Below are 19,796 nucleotides of genomic sequence, written 5' to 3' on the forward strand. Positions count from 1 at the left end.
GGGGGGGGGGGGGGGGGGTATACATGGTGACAGCCTACCAGCTTCCCCCGAGCGTTCTGCCCCAAGAGTGTTGCCTTGAGGGGGAACCTCAAGGGCCAACCTAGGCATGTCAAAGTAGTGTCCTAGGTGCCCGAGCTCTATGGGCGGCGTGTGGCTCGAAAGTCAACGTTGGGCATCCTGACAAGGCGAGAGGCTTACTATATGGAACAATAGGCCCTCCGGGCCGCCCCTTTGATGGGATAGAACCTCTTATGTGATTGGGCAATCGAGGTACTCACTCATGAGCCTCTTGAGCTAACTTGTGAGCTTGGCAAGGGTCCATTGGCCTACGCATGCAGTCGAGGGGAGAAGCTGCACTGTGGGACTTGTATGTATGATATGTGGGCTATGTTGGGCTATGCCCTAGACAAATGAAGGCACGACAAGGAAGACACATATGGCTAAGGCCAAGGATTGGAAGTTGCCCTACTCAGGCAAAAAAAAGGCCAAGTGCGCATGCACGAGGTGACAGGCAACCTTGAGAATAGGAATGTGCGCGCGGTAGCGATGCTGAAGTTTAAGCAAGGGACAAACATGTCCGTAGCCAAACCCTAGGGCACACATTGATATGATCTAGCATGTAAGGGTGTGACACATGAGTCGAATGCATGTCATAGCCATAACAGCAAACGAGCGGCACAATGAGGGGAGCCTTGAGGCCAACCTCTCCACAGGTACAAGGATCATATGGAGGAGCCTGGGAAAAGAGAAAGGTTTGCCCTAAGCTAGGGGAAGCTTTGGGTGACGCACAAGTAAATTGTGTTGGTGAAGCAGTTGAAAATAAGCTCGTGACAAGTGGTATCAGAATAAAGTCATTACAACTGTTGAGTAAATTGTGAACTTTGTGTAGAGACTACATCGAAGCAGATATAGTTGTTCACCCTACTCATCCAAAATCGGTGAACCCAATGCTACAGTCTAAGGAAGATTGGTTGCATACAATGAAGCTAGATTGAGTTGTGTCGGCCAAAATCTATGACAACCAGAATCACGCCCTTCCACAGCCGTTGATTCTGCATTTGTTTGTGTGGATTGATTCGAATTTGAAGCATCTGAATGTGATCGATCTATCTTCGAGGGATGAATTCCCATCGGTGGGTAATATCTCAAAGGGATTATGTCAAGGCACGTTTGGTTGGTATGTAACGCCATCGTGCGATGTTGTTTAGGTGTTGTCACAAGATTGGACAATTGGATAATTGTTGCTCAAATGTTCTAGATTGTGACCAATCGTCAGTTTTCCCGAAACTTTGTAAGCAGTATGTTGGCAGCTTGATTAGCAAGAAGTGCGGACTTGACGATAAACGTCACGCGAAGATGGTGAGTGCATCAGAAGCTTGTCAGTCAAGGTGTGTATTCATCCAATACGATGAGTTGAGTTGTCAGCCATGAAAAGTATAGGCTTGTGAAATTAAAGGAATGTGTCGATGAGTCAATTGCGAGTAAATGGGTCTACGTTGCAAGATGGATGGACTTGAGCCACACCTGAGGGCCACTTAATGAGGGCGGTTGAACGTGTCCTTCTGGATAGTTGGGCATTGAGAATACCTAGCCATAAGATGGGTTGCGAAGAATGGCAAGACAGGCCCTGCATGTGAAACATGCAGGAAGAGTAGGTTGGAGCCTATGGTATGGGAAAGCTCATCTTGCAAGTTGATAATGCTATTCACGGCATGAACCAGGCTAGCACAAATCACACCACCAGCGTGAAGTAGGACCTGAGTGCAAGTTCTTTTGTGAAGGGTTGTAGAGTCAAGAAAATGTGGAGACAGCCATCAGGTGTGTGAGGGGCACGGCTGCCAAACCATTCCATGGGGAGGCACAGTGCCAAAGTACTGTGTATCCAAGTTCACAAATGAAGTATTTCCAAGAGTAGAAGGTCAAGCCGAGTAAGACCACAGATGGGAGTGTTTTGCAGGCCTCGCCATAGGTCAGCCGAGAATTGGGAGCACCTAGAGGGTCCTCACCATAGGCCATTCGAAAATTGGGAACACCAAGTTGGTCCTCATCATAGGCTTAACCTTCGAGTATCGAAGAGCTACAAAGGGTTAAAGAATGTTCTGGACAAAGAAGTCTAGTTCATAGATGTATGTGAACGCCGACACTTTGATATGTGAAGTACTTGCCAGAAGTATGTCCCAAAGGAAGTGCAAAGTGCCTACAGGTGCAGCGCACATGATGTGCCAAAAGTGCCATGTTGAAGCATTAGATGCTAGAGGTCGGGTTGTATGCCGATTGGGAAAAAATTGTGTTTGTGAAAGGACTATAGAGGTATGGTTGGCATGGATGCCACATCGAGGGATGCCTACCTTTCTGGCCAATCAGGTCGAGGTATGTTTGTGTTGTTGAAGCGAATGTTTGGAAGGAAATGGATGTCTTCTAGTGAAACTAAGGCACGGTGGGACTGCGAGTTATCTATGGGGGTTCTCAAATTCTCGACCGGGCTAGAGATGTCAAGGGCATGCTTACGGTGCCTCCAATGCTTTAGTTTTGTTTGCGGTACTCGACAGTTTGCACCATGATGTGTCTAGTTACTAGGCCGTACTCAAAATGCAAAGTACATGCTTACGAGGCCTCCAAATTTTGTAGTCTTGTTTGCGGCGCTAGTACTATTGCAAGTGCATTGCAAGGAAGAAATAGGCTTCCGAACAATTGTAGGTCGTAAGGGTCATGGTGTGGTTGACGTGAGTGTCACCACAAAGTTAAGTCACTAGAGAGTGCAGGTGTGGAGGCACCGTCAAGTGAACACCGGGAGGTGAAATGCAGATGCAGCTTAGACAAAACTTGGGGGAAGAAGTGCGAGGGGCATGAATCCAACTTAAGATGAGCTCGAAAGAGTTCCATCACACATGGATTTGGGAACCACGATGTAAATCCCCAAAGGTACAGACTTCGGGTGTTCGTTGGTGTCGTATGTCATCGAGATGATGACTGTCTTGTCTATATAAGGGTGTAACGCCCCAGAAATATGGGTGTGTACACTGGCTAAGAAGTGCGGGCCAAGAAGGTCGCACCTATGTTAGCCATGCAGGCGGCGTGTGTTGAAAGAGGGGTTGAAGTATGAATATGAAGCATAGAGACATGGCACGACGCAACAACCATATGAGATGTTGCATGACATGCCTTAAGAGTGCCAAAGATGTTTCACAAGGACTTGGGGTGCACACAAGGGACTAGCTCGTCAGCGAAAGCCACGTGCGGCGAGGTATGTCACTGCCGCACGTTCTCGAGCTAAAGGTGGAATCTAGGGATTCCAGGATAGGGACTTGGTCCTAGCATGTTTTTATATATGCTTAGTTGCTTACCAAATTTGGGGTCATTTGGAGGTCATTTGGATATGTGATTGACTTAGCCAAGGACTAGTGCCATTTTCGTAATTACCCAATGTGTCTGAAGGCTACAACCTGTTCTACGAGTGTGGGAATGGGATGAAACTTCATAGAGGTTTGAAGGAAGTCAAGAGGAGTAAGTACAACCAAACGAAACCTCATTGGAGTTCGGTACAACCATGTATGGCCTAGGATGTTTGTGAGCCTCTTTGGCTACAAAAGTTACTAGAAGAATTGAGATTTTTCTAAAACAGGAAACATCCCTTATATTGCGATTACAAAGATGCAATCAGTATAGCTAAATTATGTTCAGTGTGACCCAACAAAACATATTGAATTGTTCAGTATGACCCAACAAAACATAATGAAATCAATCAGCACTTCATCAAAGAGAGAGGCACTCTAGTGGCACCTTGAGTTTACTTTATGTACCGTCAAAAGAACAACTGACGGGTGTGCATACAAAAGGCCTCAACAACAGAACTTTTTCATATTTTCTTTACAAGTTAGATATGTGCAACATCTTTCCTCCAACTTGAAGGGAGGAGCGTTGGTGTTTAACTGCAAATTAATTAGTATGATTTTAGGAGACTTTATTTTTCCTTATCCTAGCGTAATTATCAGACTAGAATTTTTCCTTTTATTGTAATAATTGATTGTCTTTCCTTAATCGGTTACGATTCACTTGTATAAATAGCTCTTCTCATGGGATGTAAAGACATGCTAAAATACAAAGAAGTCTTTCTTCGTTCTCAAATTCTACAGAGATTCAATACCTGTAAAAGATCTTGTCCAATATAAGGATGGGTAAGACGGTTGAAGTCCCATAATCCTTCTGACTCGAGTTCTTCCTGCAAAGTAACCAGTTAGTGGATTTAATACAGACTCTCTTTACCTAAATGATATAAGAACAATCTAAACCTTACAAAAAATTGTAGAAAGCAGTAACTCTCACAAGTAAAGTATTAGATACCTGACTAATAGGAATAGAAGGTCGAAATTTTCCACAAAGGCCAGTCATTGCATGTTCAGGGAGCTCCCATATTCTGAAGAATCCCAATATGTGATCAATCCTATAAGCTGTAAAGTACTTCCCCATCTGTAAAATGACAACATTGATAAAGTTTGAAGTGAACACGTAAAAATTAAAGTACCAGAGTAGGAAAGGAAAAAGCCGGAACTAAGTTTTAGGTACCTGTGTTAGACGAGAACACCACCACCCATAGTTATCTTTTGACATTTCTTCCCAATTATAAGTGGGGAATCCCCAATTCTGGCCGTTTTTATCAAAATAGTCAGGGGGTGCCCCAGTTGAGGTGTTCATGCGAAACAAATTTGGGTAGACCCAGGTATCGACACTATTCCTATCAACACCAATGGGCAGGTCACCTTTCAGCACAACACCTTTCTTTCGCGCATATTCCGCAGCTTCTGATAACTGACATGGAAAGCTTAAGTGTATAATAGCAGTTTTTCTTGTACAACAAAGATAAAAAATTCACAGAGGAATACAGAATACATAAAGATTGTGTTTACTTGTAGATGTAAATGGAACTGGATGTAGTAATAAAAACTAACAACTTCATAGTGCAAGCTTTCTTTAGAGACTAGTTTCTCAAGCTGCAGTAACAGGAAATACATTGTAAGTACGAAACCAATAGGGGGATTATGAGGCTACATGAACTTAATTTTTTCTATGCTTGAACTTAAGCGGTATTACCTTTTCTTTAGAAAATTCAGAAAACCGGCCCCATTGACTGCGCTCGGATGTTTCGAAGAAGTTCCGCAGAAAACAGAAAGCAGCATAGGGTTTCAACCATTCCTGCACTTAACAATAAAGGACCAATGCAAAAGAATAATTAAGATCAGCATATTCCAGTCAATTTGCAGGGGAGGAAACATACTAACTATATTATGCTTACAAACTAAAATTTACATTGAAAGGATCTCAAGGTCTTTTTTTTTCTAACTAAAATTTACATTGAAAAATCTCAAGGTTCTTTTTTTTTCTAACTAAAATTTACATTGAAAGGATCTCAAGGTCTTTTTTTTTCTAACTAAAATTTACATTGAAAAATCTCAAGGTTCTTTTTTTTTCTAACTAAAATTTACATTGAAAGGATCTCTAAGGTTCTTTTTTTTTCTAACTAAAATTTACATTGAAAGGATCTCTAAGGTTCTTTTTTTTTCTAACTAAAATTTACATTGAAAGGATCTCTAAGGTTCTTTTTTTTTCTAACTAAAATTTACATTGAAAGGATCTCTAAGGTTCTTTTTTTTTCTAACTAAAATTTACATTGAAAGGATCTCAAGGTCTTTTTTTTTCTAACTAAAATTTACATTGAAAAATCTCAAGGTTCTTTTTTTTTCTAACTAAAATTTACATTGAAAAATCTCAAGGTTCTTTTTTTTCTAACTAAAATTTACATTGAAAGGATCTCAAGGTCTTTTTTTTTCTAACTAAAATTTACATTGAAAGGATCTCTAAGGTTCTTTTTTTTTCTAACTAAAATTTACATTGAAAAATCTCAAGGTTCTTTTTTTTCTAACTAAAATTTACATTGAAAAATCTCAAGGTTCTTTTTTTTCTAACTAAAATTTACATTGAAAGGATCTCAAGGTTCTTTTTTTTTCCTTCTCATTTCATTTATTCCAGCCAGCCATTAGAGTAAACTTAGCCAAAAAAAATGTCACTAACTTAAAGTTTTGAATCCCAAATGTAATGAAATTAAATCCTGAAGAACCTGATTTTCAGAAAAGAACTCCTGGAATGATTTTGAGTTTAGTACGGTCTCCTTCTCACGAGCGAAAATTTTCTTGGCAATAGAAAGTTTTGTAGCCATGCAAGCTTCATAATCTACATCCTGCAATAATCATAGGCCAGACAAAAAGATAAGGAAATTATCAGATTTATGAATATATATGTCCTTCATGATGGAACTGTTTGATGGTTTGACCTAAGAGAATGTTCTACAAATTTACACGTAAGAGACTGTTGAGAAAGGAATGGCATGCTGTGGTCATGGTGGTCAATTGGTAGTGGCAATGTAACATAGTCACATCAATACTGGTATGGCAGCAGTCAAGGTCTAGGAGGTTTAAGAGCAATTTTGCTGTATGAAAAACTTCATAACTAGGTGATCTGACAGGAAATTGGTTGCAACAAGGAGCTTGTATAGAAGCAGCAATTAAGATGAACATGAATGCCTTTGTTCCCAACAAACTCTGAAAGCAGATTCAAAATCGAAGAATTTTGTGAATACCTTTGTATCCAACTGAACTCTTGCCTCCCTGATCTCTTGCTGTGAATGAGTAGAGAAATAGTCACACAAGTTCAAGATATAAAAATGGAATTTTCACTGTTCAGCTGATCCAACAAAAAAAGGTGTTTTATACACAGATGCAACATAATAAAGACTAAAAGGAACACCTTGATATCCTCTGGAATGTTCTCTGAAATGGCCTCTACCCGTAGGTATAATGGGTGCAGGGCAAATACTGAGAGGGAGCTGCATTGCATCAAGCATGAAAATGGAACAACTAATATCAAATTAGCAATTCTATAAAACAGAGCTTAAAATAACAGAAATTCATTAGCTCACCTAATAGACAAAGTTAAAGGATATAGCAAACACGAAATTTGATAGATATTAATGCTTCACTAGTAAATTGGCCAATTATATGAACTGGGGTACAGCAAATATTTCATGCACTCTGTTTTCAATAAACAGAAGAAATCATTCTATTAAGATTATCTTTTTGTTTATGCAGTTACAAACCCTACCAGAAAGCTTTCAGAAAGAACTCAAGAAATGCATACTCCTTTTGAATCAAATTTTCCTTTTCTGTTAAACCTAACAAAGGAGCATTCCTTCATCCATATAGGAGACCTAAATCTTAATCGCCAAATGTAGGATCAAATACGAATCTATGTAGCATTATTCCTTTTTTCCTCAGCTTAGGCTTTAGATAGAGGTAACTTAGTATGTTGCTAAAGGGAGCAGGAGTATGGGTATACAGACCACTCAATTTGTGTATTCCAGGTTTGCTATTGCTGACCATACACTAAGATTTAGAACTTGAACTGTATTTCTGTAGCTGAAAGTTGGCATTTTTACTGATTATAAAGCAGGTTCAAAAGCACTAAAGCTGGATAAACAATATTTTGTCATCAATCCACTATTTATGTTGTTGATAAATTATCAAGATGGAATCGATCTGATCAACATGATGATTTGGAGCTCAAATCAAAATCCTTAACAACAAAAATTACCTATAAGGGTATGAATCCCACCACATACAGTTGACTGATGTATCATTGATGGGCAAAAGCTGAACCAAATGAAAGCCAGATTCAACGGCCCAATCTACAAGTAACTTCAGGTCAAGAAACTCCCCAACTCCAAGATCAGCCTCTGATCGTACAGAAAACATGGGTATTGAGACACCCGCTCCCCTCCACGGCATTTCCTGATAATAACACAGATTGGCTTTCTTTTCAGCTTATACTCCCGTATCAGTTTAACAAACATAGAAAGCCACTGGTTATATCTTATAGCTGACTTACCCGCATTAAGCCATCTGAAAGAACTACAAATCTAGATTCACCTGTTGTGACATCAACAGAAATCTCGCGACTGGCACCACATTCCACTGATGTTCCAGCCTTACTATGTTTGCAGTACTTGTATGTTTAAAGCATTAAGGAAGAAAGAGTGTACGTGAAAGAAATTACTGTCAAGTTTATGGTAAAATGGAACTGCATTTAGCCTATAACTCAGGCAGACAAGGATATTTTAAAGGGAAGTCATCTTTTCCCATAACACAGGCTGCCTGCCATAACGAATCACCCGCATACGCGAGCTTAAGGCCATCCTGAATCTTCCATTGCCCAAGATTTGAGGAGCTACCAAGCACATAAATCTACAGGATAACATGTATGTCAGGTCTGACATCAAGATGGATTGCAAGGATATTAATGGGCACATAAACAAAAAAACATATGCATGTAAAAATAGCAAAGGTTGTTCTGTGAAAAGAGATCTTACAGATGTTCCTTCCTCTAAATAGGGGCAGCAGATTCTGAATTGCAGAATAACTGAACCTGTTTCAGCAGTAACATTAGAAAGCACATTTCAACTAAGATTGTTTCATAGATAGAGCATCCAACAGAGAAAATTACCATCCTGGTCCAGCTTATTCTGAGTGATCTCTAGGGGCCTTTCACCACCCAAACTCCAACTCGTCCGAAAGATGACATCCTTAAATGCACTTCTAAAAGGGATATTGTCAGAACCAGTCTGCAACGGAAGAAAAAACTTAAGTTGCTAGACCAAAGTCAAAACAAAAGGAAATTGTTGAAAAGGGTGTTGATTACAAAGAAAAATTAAATACATAAGAAGCACGTTTGAGGTCATTTTGCAGAATATATTGAATATAATATCAGTCAACTACAACATACACAGTGTAATCCCCCAAGTGAGGTGTGGAGAGGGTGGTGTGTACTGTTGAAATTGGCTTATAAGTTACTGTAGTAGTTTTTAGCAAAATAAGTTGTTTAATTTAAGATAATTTAAATTTTACTTTAGGTTGTTTGAGTATATGAGATATTTTAGGTTGTTTTAAATTTCAAATTATGTAGATTATGTATTTTATGTTGGCTATTTAAAGCCCTCAATGCTTAATAAAATAATTGAGAGCTATTGAAAGTCATTTCAATCCATTGCGAGCTATTGAAAGTCATTTCAATCCATTGAGAGACATTTCAATCAATTCTTTTTGCTGCCCCATTTTTTAAAAAACACCAACAATGGTATCAAGAGCTTTCATTGATCTTCCGGGATCTGTGAAATCTTCAAAAGAACTACCATACAATTTTTAACCCGTAAGGGGTCATTTGGTTGGGAACTAGTTATCCCAGGATAGTTTATCCTAGAGTTAGTTATCCTGGGATAACTCATCCCACCATGTATATGGGATAACTTATCCCATCACTATGGTATAAATGGTGGGATAAGTTATCCCAAACATGTCAACCAAACAAGACATCTAAATTTTATCCCAGGACTACTTATGCTTATTTCTCACACCAAACGATCCCTAAGGGTATCCTTTTAACCCATCAAGGCTACTGTTTTCAAACCATGCTTTTTCAATGCACATGCTTTTTTCAACCAATTTTTAACCTACAAAAAGGGCAAGCAGCAATCTCTCTTTGAATGCCCAAAAAAGTTTCAGTGGCAGTGAAAATGAAATCATATTTTATAACCTATGTCATGTGTTGTTCTGATGGAAGAAAAATACTTGCAACAATACTTTGCAAATCATATAATTGTCCAAATAAAACCACTTTCTGAAGAACTTATACACAATACAATGACATGGAAGGTGTTTTTGAAGATCAAAATCAAAAGAAGTAAAAGAAAGATCGTCAATATCCAAAAGATATGCAAGTTCAAAAATAATCAAGACAAATTCAGCATCAACTGCCAGAGCAAAATTTGAGGAGGAGAATTTTTTTAAATTGCAGTAACTAAAGCAAAGGAGGAGTGTTGAAATTTTCTTTTAAGTTACTGAAGTAGTATTTAGCAAAATAAAATGTTTAATTTAAGATATTTTGAATTTTGAATTATAGTTAGGTTGTTTGAGTTGTTGAGATATTTTAGGTTGTTTTAAATTTCAAATTACACATATTTTGTATTTTATGTTGGCTATTTAACGCCCTCAATGCTTAATAAAATAATTGAAAGCTATTGAAAGTCATTTCAATCAATTCTTTTTGCTACCCCATTTTTAAAAAACACCAACATGTACACAGCTTTACCCTTACCTTGTGAAGGTGGAGAGATTGTTTTCGATAGACCCTTGGCTCAAGTAAAGCACATCAACATTAGTATTCCTCTTTGATGCCAGTGTCGCATGAGCCTGACCAGCCAAAAAGGGCACAGCCAGGTCCAAGACGAACATCAACAATAAAAGTATTAAGATGGAAAAGAAAATTTGTAGAATGGAGTATTGATGAGCTTATAGCTTCTTCTTACACCCATCTTTGTGACTAAAGCGAGTTTATACAAATTACCTCTACTTATATAAAGAGACAAACAATTTGCTAATCTACCCCAAAGATTTTGTGAGAAGATTGTTTGGCATTTAAAGCAAATGACCATTTTGTCTTCAATGATAATGAGATCCTTCTTACTAGACCTGGGGGTTCTAAAGGGAGAAAAGAAGGTATAATTGTGTTAAGGCAAGGCACATTCGTTAGTCGTTTAACTCGTTCCTTCAATTGTGCCATAATATTCCTTGATAGTTCTAGTGTTATGCAGGACAGCAGTACAAGACAAACAATTGGTGTTGGGCATATTTCACAAGGATTTTACTACCTTAACTCTCCCAATTCCTCCACAGCATAACCTGTTGCAGATCCTCCAAATGAACCAAAAACCCCTTGTATACAGGTTTTATGCCCCACATTAGAGTAAAGTCTTATGTCACTTCACTGGGATTTAAATAAGTGAACCAAAGCTGAAGGCTAAAGAAGAAGAATGTGTAACGTCAGACAACCATGATGAAGTATCTTTTTAACAAACCCAAACCAGCCTCACAGCTTGTGGCACTTGGAACATTAACCACCCATCTTTACAATTCTCAAATTAAAGTGATCAATATGAATGGTTAATAAAGGACGGCATTTCGCTTCAGCCCTTTAAAAGACTATGCTACCTCTACTAGAGGAGGAGAAAAATATGTAATGGCTACTCCATTACAAAATTCTGATGTCCCAAGGATGAGAGAAAAAGAGGGGAAAGTTCAAAACTATCATAAACTCTTCTTCTTCTTTATTCTGGAGTAAAAGTAAGCACCGAAGAACACCCAAAAGATACAATTTTTTCAAGGATGCAGAAGAAATGAAATTACTAAGAACACTTGTGAGACCTGCACTGCTATTTTAGACCAACCTCCACTTGTCCTTTCATCGGTGATGTGTAACAGTACATATCCAATCAATAGTTCATTCATATATTTATCATAAACATTCACTTCCCATGTTCTATTTATTTTAGAAAATATTTTTAAAAATAATAATAATATCTATTTTTTTTTGTGATAAGGTTTAAAAAAAACAAGTATCTTAAGGAATTAATAAACAGAACTAGTGTATTTAGGAATTAATGTAGAGTCATTTGGATAAATAATTTAGGAAGTCCTAAAGGTTTTACTAATACCCTCCTTTAAATTTCGCAAGTAAAATATTTTTGCAGATGTATATTTATGAGCAATATATGTTATCTCCTACATATTGTTAAATATGCAGCTAGACCAGGATTTAAATTGACTAAACTGGTAAGGATACAACACAGAAATTGCAATTTCTATGGAGGAAAAGATTTCAGGTGCCATTAAAAGGAAGAATGTCAAATGAAAAGATGTTGATTCTCTATTCTCTGTCTGTCAATAGTTAGAACTACTGTTTTAGCTGAATACACGATAGACATTTATCAAAGAGAAAAAGTTAAGATAATCTGGAAACAACCCAGAATAATATTTCAGCAATTTTTCAAATACAACTTCTCTGGAGTGATAAGGGGAAGGCCACAGAAAATTGTGAATATAGAATAACAGGGCGGAGAATGCTTCAGAATCCCTAAATTTTTCAATCCTTTTTTATTTCAGGAATCACAATTCAAAGAGAATTAAACTTAAGCGACCACTGGGTATGTGGAAACGCATGTTTTTGAAATTTTAAAGCAAAATAGCCAAATGAATAAAGAATGAGGATTGAGAATACTACACAAAGATTAGAGGTACACATGAGGATAATGAGAAATAGAGAAAAAAAAATTGAACAATTTTGTCATCTTTTGATTCATCATTTAGTTCATACTAAACGTCTTTGACAACTACATACTAGTGGAAGAGTCGTATGCCGTAACAAAGAATTTTAGGAGCAACTCACATACCTTCCTTTCTCATAATTAAGTTCATCCAAGGAACACGCATCCTAGGTGGTGCAGTATTCACGAAACAGTATGAGAAAGGGACACAGAACAACTGGCATGTATTCCTTTCTCATAAGCCACAACAAAGTTCATCAAGGGACACGAATGCTTAGTATTGAAAAAACAGTATGAGAAAGAGAGGCAATAAAACTAGCACCTGCCAGAGATCACGAAGTTCTAGTGACTGCCCATCCTGAAGTCCATCAGGAAGCAACAGTTTCCTTTTCTTTCCAACCTCCCATCGCAGGATATTTCTTCTATCATCCACCACATAGTAACTGTACTCACTTTGATATCCAGGAGGAACTGAAATGCTTCCGGACCATATAAGCTCTTCCCCTTGGTGAGAAGGCTTCAATAATAGACCCTTTTTCACATTCCATGAACCAAGCAACCGATCTGAACCACAGATGAGAAGGTTCTGCCCCCACTGAGTATAGTATGGGATTCTGAAGCTCACCTTCCTTGACTTCAACCCCGAATTCACCATCTTAAACTGAATAAAACCAAGTGGAACTCCTCAAAATGTAGCAAAACCAACTAATTAGTTGTACAAAACAATGTCAACAGGTTTCAGAGTATCCAATGCAGAGATTGAGTTTACTGAAATGCATGAACCAACTTTGAAACTCCCTCAATTGAAACCCTAGGCCAGTCAAAATTTAACATTTATAATATGAAACACTTTAAAATGAAGATTATGGGTGGTTATATAACTATTAGATTAAATGTGTTTTGGCATAAATATGAACAACTATACCATAGTCAGATTGAATTTTGAGCTGATTAAAGAAGCGAACAATGGTATAACAGTGGTTATAAGTATAGCAAAAGTTGAATTGTTACCTTTAGTCGAATGAAGTCTCCACCACCACCAGTGCAGAGGTTTGCTTTTGTGAAGAAGATGAGGAATGAGAAAGTTGGGATCTCGATAAAATACAAAAACGAATTGAAAAAATATCAAACAGATTTTCTCTTTCTTACTGATTGAGTGAGTGGCTAACGCTTTTCACGAGAGAGAACAGGTGGTGATGAATCGTAAATTTTAATGTAAATTTTGGATGACTCGATCTTCTCACATGCCTTTAACTATAGGACCAGCTGTTTCAATTAAGTCCCAAATATGTTATTCACCTCAACCTCAAACAGGTGAAAATCATTTCCACCTTCAACTTTGCTTTAAAAATTAAACCCTCTTCTCAACTTTAAACAATAATCAAACTTCCCCTTTATCATATGCATTGACTATTTTACCCTTGTTTTAATATAATAAGCATAAAGCGTGTTTATGCATGTATGCGTATATTTTTGTCTTCCTCCACTCTCTTACTCTGTGTGTTTCATATTACTTGACCCTTCTTGATATGACACCCCTTAAAAAAGGGAAAATGCTCAACTATATCATCGAACTTTTAGAAAAAGTTTATTTATGTCATCCGTTAAAAGTTTGATTTATCTATGTCATTGTTGTTAAAGAAAAAGCCCATTCATGTCATTTTTTTAACTCTAGTTTTGCGAAACCATATTTACATCCCAAACAACTTTTAACACTTTTCAATTAGAGTTTTGGATAAAATATACTCCCTTCGTCCCATTTTATATGATGTACTTTGACTTGACACAAACTTTAAGAAAAATGGAAAGATTCTACAATGTTCCGAAAATACTCTTATTAATAAGTCTAAATTGCTAAATAAATAAAAAAATACTACATCTGACATTAAATAGAAAAGTTTATGACTTTTCTCTCTCCTCATAAGTTAATGTCACATCAGTCATTAATATAAATCCAAAAGAGTTCAATATATTTATTTCTCACATTAGTGATTAATGTAAATCCAAAAGTTAATGTCACATCAGTCATAAATTTTAACATAAATTTTGGATGACTCGATCTTCACTCATATGCCTTAACTATAGGACCAGTTGTTTCAATTAAGTCCCAAATATGTTATTCACCTCAACCTCCAACATTTAATTTTATTTTATTTTGAGGTTGCCCAAATTTGTTATATGTAGTTAATACCAAAATCTTAAATAATAAATGTATATATGAAACAGGTGAAAATCATTTCCACCTTCAACTTTGCTTTAAAAATTAAACCCTCTTCTCAACTTTAAACAATAATCAAACTTCTCCTTTATCATATGCATTGTCTAATTTACCCGTATTTTAATATAATAAGCATTAAGCGTGTTTATGCATGTATGCGTATATTTTTGTCTTCCTCCACTCTCTTACTCTGTGTGTTTCATATTACTTGGCCCTTCTTGATATGACACCCCTTAAAAAAGGGAAAATGCTCAACTATATCATCGAACTTTTAGAAAAAAATTATTTATGTCATCCGTTAAAAATTCGGTTTATCTATGTCATTGTTGTTAAAGAAAAGGCTCATCCATGCCATTTTTTTAACTCTAGTTTTGTGAAACCATATTTTACATCCCAAACAACTTTTAACACTTTTCAATTAGAGTTTTTGGATAAAATATACTCCCTCCGTCCCATTTTATATGATGTACTTTGACTTGACACAGACTTTAAGAAAAATGGAAAGACTCTACAATGTTCCGAAAATACCCTTATTAATAAGCCTAAATTGTTAAATAAAAAAAATACTACATTTGACATTGAATAGAAAAGTTTATGACTTTTCTCTCTCCTCATAAGTTCATGTCGCATCAGTCATTAATGTAAATCCAAAAGAGTCCAATATATAATTATTTCTCTCTCTTCTTTCTAGTGCATTCTCCATTCTCCATCCTCCATTCTCTCTCCCTTAGTCTTCTCCAAAATGATTGAGTTTTTGCCATTGCAGGTAAAAGTAGTTTTTTTTCATGATTTTAATTGTAGTTTCAAAAAATTGATAACATAAAAAAAAATGTGGGAAAAGATCAAAAATTTTAGCTTCTAGCGCCAATTTTTTTGCCATAATTTAAAATATTAGCTAATGGACTCCATATAAGTAGAGATACTTCATTTTTAATTTTTCAATTCTTCCTTTTACATTTTTTTCCAATCAGTGATCTTAAAATGAGTGTTGAATTTTCAAAAGACCCAATTACCACAAAAAGGCGATTGAATCTGAACGAGCGTCGAGCAATTGCAGAGTGGCTTTTGAAACAAAGTAAGAATGGAAAACTTAAACATGGTTTTGTAAAGGAAGCAAGTATTTTGTTCAACACATCAAGAAGTACTATTGATCGTATTTGGAGACAAGCTAGATTATGTGTTGCTAATGATGACACGTTAAATGTTTCTACTAATCTTGCAGGTAGAGTTGGGAGAAAACGCATACAAGTCGATATCAACCAATTCAAAGAAATTCCACTATGTCGTCGAACAAATATTCGATCTCTTTCTTTTACAATAAATATGGCAAAATCAACAGTTTTTCGACGTGTGAAAGAAAGTGCAATTAGGCCACACACCAACGCCATCAAACCGCATTTGACCGAAGAAAACAAAAAGGTGAGACTTCGATTTTGCCTCTCAATGATTGATCAGAGTACACTTCACTCAAGTCCCATGTTTATAGACATGTTTAATTATGTCCATATTGATGAAAAATGGTTTTACTTATCGAAAAAATCTGAAATGTATTATCTTATTCCCGAAGAAGAAGAGTCTAATCCATATCGTTCTTGCAAAAGTAAAACTTTTATCACAAAAGTTATGTTTATGGCAGCTGTTGCACATCCTAGATTTGATGCTAATGAAGTTGAGTTATTTTCGGGAAAAATAGGAATTTTTCTGTTTGTTGTTAAGGAACCAGCCAAACGGAATAGCAAAAATCGAACAACAAAAGCTATCAAAACAAAACTGATTTTATCGGAGACTAAAGATATCACAAGAGCTTGTTTGATAGAGAAAGTTCTTCCAGCCATTCGATCAAAATGGCCAGCTTCAACATCAAGTGCACCCATTTTCATCCAACAAGATAATGCAAGACCACATATTGGTGTTAATGATTTGGAATTCATGGAAGCCGCTCAACGGGATGGATTTGATATTAAGTTATGCTTTCAACCCCCTAATAGTCCTGATCTTAACGTTTTGGACCTTGGATTTTAGAGCAATTCAATCTCTTCAATATCAAAATGCTCCTTCAAATGTTGATGAATTAGTGGAGGTTGTTGAAAAATCATTCAATGAAATGAAAGTAGAACGACTCAATCATGTATTTTTGACTTTGCAATGTTGTGTGAATGAGGTGATGAAAGATAGCGGTGGCAATAACTACAAAGTGCCTGATATGAACAAAGAAAGACTCGAAAGAGAAAATGATCCCCCACTTCAAGTTCGTTGTGATGTTGATGTTGTTAATCAAGCTTTAACTCTACTTCAACAGTGATAGGATTACAAGTATTAAAACAACTTGTGTTTTTGTACATTTTGATGTTTATATTAGAACTTTGCAAATTTAATTTAATTTTTGGATAGTTTAATGTTTATGTTAAAATCTTGCAAAGTGTAATTTACTTTTGGAATAGTTTAAAGTTTTTGTTGGGACATTGTAAATTCAACGTGTTGAAGTAAAATTTTCATTTTGGTAAATGTAAGAAAATTTTACTTCTTGAAGTTTATATTTGAAAATTTTCATTTTATTTTATTGTAAATCTGAACTAAAGAAAAAATAAGAAACATTCATCAAAAAAAATTAAGTGAGGACAACTTTTGATTGTACATTCTTTAATTTTTAAAAATAAAAATAAAATTACATTCACGTACTTCACAATTCTATCAATAGTGTAAAAGAAAGAAAGAATATGATAAAGTGGTGAAAAGAAAGAAAAGGTTATGACAAAGTATTGAAAAAAGTATTTAAAGTACTGTTCTGTCAGAAAAAGAGAAAAGTATTTGTACTTTACTGCATTTCAATAACTTTTTCTTTAAATTAAAAGAGTGCAACTATTGAAATAATGAGATTCAAGAAGGGTAAAATAGGGATAATGTCATTAAATATTTACCAAATAAGAAAATGTGTCATTCTTTTTTGGACTGACCAAAGAGGAAAGTGAGTCACATAAATTGGGACAGAGGGAGTACTGTTTTTGCTTCTTCTTCCTTAAGAACACCAAGAACATATAAAGAACATTAACAATTTCCAAATTTCAAACTTCTTCAATTTTTCACGAAATCACCTCAAATTTCAAAAGTAGTTTCCCTTCGAGCTAGATACCAAATTTCAATATCTTTTGAGCTCGAATTCAACCTAATTCAACAACACCCACTTGAAATTTCTTCAAAGTTTCAAACATTCAACATTCTTTAACAATAGAATTTTCTCCACAACTTCAAATCATTTTAAATTTTAAACATAGACGCAAAAACACTAGGGAACAAAGATCTAATGTCAAAAACAACTACAAAAACACGAATCAAAACAAAATTTTGACAATTTGGGACTGATTTTCATTATTTTCGAATCTTTTTTTTTAATACGGGTGAATTTTTTAAACTCTACAAATGATTATTGAATTTTGATTTTTTTAAAAAAGAAATTAATGATGTAGCTGAAAATTTTATTTGACTTCATGAAGAATTGAATATGTTGAAAATTTTAGGAGTTATTTATTTTCTTCATATGTTCTTGGTGTTTTAAGGAAGACGAAGCAAAAAAAAGTTGATTTGATCCAAAAACTCCAATTGGAAAGTGTTAAACGTTGTTTGGGGTGTAAGAAATGGTTTTGCAAAACCAAAGTAAAAAAAAGGCATGGATGAGTCTTTTCTTTAACAGTAATGACATAGATAAGCCAAACTTTTAAAGAATGACATAAATGAGCCTTTTCAAAAAGTTCAGTAGCATATTTGAGTCTTTTAGTCACGTCCCGAGCCTACACCCTAGACGTTGCCAGTTCCTGAGAACCATTGCTAGTCCCCAAACGAACCCTTGGTCGGGCTCAATACTCAGCGGAAGACTTATTTCACAATATAAGAACTCGAACACAACATTAACTCATAAGGTAGGGCACTTGGCGACTCGCAAAGTGGACCCTTGGTCCGCCAAATTTTCCAGAATGCCTCCATATGGAGACAACCTACTAGGCGATGGGGAGGGCCTTTGGGTGATGCGCTAAGTGGGTTGGCGAGCCCTAGCCTAGCTCACCCAATATTCCAGTAGCTAGGACAAGGGGGGTTGCCCACTAGGCGATGGAGGCTCACTTTGCTAATCTCCAAGTGACTTTGGCGATGATACTGCCCCTCGCTGAATTGTCCAAATAAAAAAAATGTCTTCCTTCACCCTTCCCAAGGTAGTTTAGGCCCTTGCCCTCTTTCATGGTTAGTTACCCCTCACACATATAGCTCTAGTCTAGCTTACCAGGATCCTGGGTGTTACATCTTAATTGGGAGATTCTCTAACCGACAATCATCACTATGAGCTATGTGATGATACAACGTCTGGCTTACACTGCTAGAACTGTCCTATACCTTGCCGGGGTATAGAACATCCTCAACTAAGTAGATCCGCTAATATATGCTTAAAAGCAATAAGGAATCATCTAAAAAATATGATCATTTACCCATGTTGGCTTACATGGTTTATGAGGATTTTGAGTTGTCTGAACTCATCCTCATATCGGTCCTCAATACTTCTCCCAGTAATATGTAGAACTCATGCTCAAATGTATAAAAACATAACTCATCCTCAACTTGAGATAATTACTCAAAAGATTTTCTTAAAAGAGATACTGCTCAAAAACTCCTCATGAACTCGTTTAGAAATCAAGGTTTCCTTTTGTTTTAAATGTAAAAGTGCTTACACTTGGGAATACTTAGTTCCTTATACTCATTTTGAAACATGAAACTCAACTCTTCTGATTCTCTTACTCATTCACTAAAGTCTTAAAAAAAGTTTTAGAAGATTATAAAAGACTTCTTATAATGACTCAAAAAGGTTTCTCGAACTTTACTCTTAATCTTTACTTTGATTTGAAATGAAGATATAAGAGTTATGATTAATATATATAGGATCTCTCGATGATTAATGAAGACTTAGATAGTTGGTAAAAAGAAGAGAGCGAATACATGATTCAAAGGAACGCATATAGGACGAAGAACGGAGGCGAAAGGGGTCTGATCTCAATCAGTTTAGTTAATTGGGTAAAAAATTGAGTAGGCCTAGTTGGGTAGGGAAAAGACCAAAATACTCCTCCTTAAAATGGATGAAAATGTCTTAAACTAGAGAGGCTGCACTCAACGGGCATAACTCCTTCATCCGAACTCAAAATTTAGCTAACTCGATGGCGTTGGAAAGATGACTCAAATACCTTTGATTTGATACCTCATGGGCCACCTAACTTCTTTTGCGCTAAAAATTATGGTTGTTTGAAGTTGACGCAAAACTTAAAAACTGACCAAAGTTCAAGGTGTTACACTTTTCCCTTAAAAAATTAATTAAATGTATATTTTACCGAACTTACATTA

At 36.2% G+C, this 19,796-nt stretch overlaps 2 protein-coding genes across 3 annotated transcripts in view; one reads left to right on the forward strand and one right to left on the reverse strand.

Moving 5' to 3' along the window:
* DE2 (4-alpha-glucanotransferase) overlaps positions 1 to 13,502 on the reverse strand; it is a 49,649-nt gene extending 36,147 nt beyond the window's left edge. The window contains exons 1-15 of one of the 2 annotated variants that reach the window (XM_006345240.2): positions 13,214 to 13,502; positions 12,525 to 12,863; positions 8,551 to 8,668; positions 8,417 to 8,472; positions 8,164 to 8,291; positions 7,936 to 8,059; positions 7,642 to 7,838; positions 6,799 to 6,877; positions 6,632 to 6,670; positions 6,113 to 6,232; positions 5,089 to 5,190; positions 4,905 to 4,988; positions 4,564 to 4,806; positions 4,342 to 4,467; positions 4,145 to 4,219 (exon numbers count right to left, since the gene is read on the reverse strand). In XM_006345240.2, the coding sequence (XP_006345302.1) occupies positions 4,145 to 4,219; positions 4,342 to 4,467; positions 4,564 to 4,806; positions 4,905 to 4,988; positions 5,089 to 5,190; positions 6,113 to 6,232; positions 6,632 to 6,670; positions 6,799 to 6,877; positions 7,642 to 7,838; positions 7,936 to 8,059; positions 8,164 to 8,291; positions 8,417 to 8,472; positions 8,551 to 8,668; positions 12,525 to 12,857 (1,824 nt within the window). In that variant the 5' untranslated portion in view covers positions 12,858 to 12,863; positions 13,214 to 13,502. 2 annotated transcript variants of the gene reach the window in all.
* A 1,622-nt stretch (positions 13,503 to 15,124) lies between these two features.
* Positions 15,125 to 16,736, forward strand: LOC107060193 (uncharacterized). The gene is made up of 2 exons (XM_015307774.1): positions 15,125 to 15,186; positions 15,643 to 16,736. The coding sequence occupies exon 2, from the start codon at positions 15,744 to 15,746 to the stop codon at positions 16,440 to 16,442; it is 699 nt and encodes a 232-aa protein (XP_015163260.1). The 5' UTR covers positions 15,125 to 15,186; positions 15,643 to 15,743; the 3' UTR covers positions 16,443 to 16,736.
* The last annotated feature ends 3,060 nt before the right edge of the window (positions 16,737 to 19,796 follow it).

Source organism: Solanum tuberosum, unplaced genomic scaffold (assembly GCF_000226075.1).
Source record: "Solanum tuberosum cultivar DM 1-3 516 R44 unplaced genomic scaffold, SolTub_3.0 scf00066, whole genome shotgun sequence".
NCBI classification, from domain to species: domain Eukaryota; kingdom Viridiplantae; phylum Streptophyta; class Magnoliopsida; order Solanales; family Solanaceae; genus Solanum; species Solanum tuberosum.

Bases quoted from the DNA above. Each gene is read 5' to 3' on its own strand.
- LOC107060193 (XM_015307774.1), top strand. From the start codon at position 15,744: ATGGCAAAATCAACAGTTTTTCGACGTGTGAAAGAAAGTGCAATTAGG.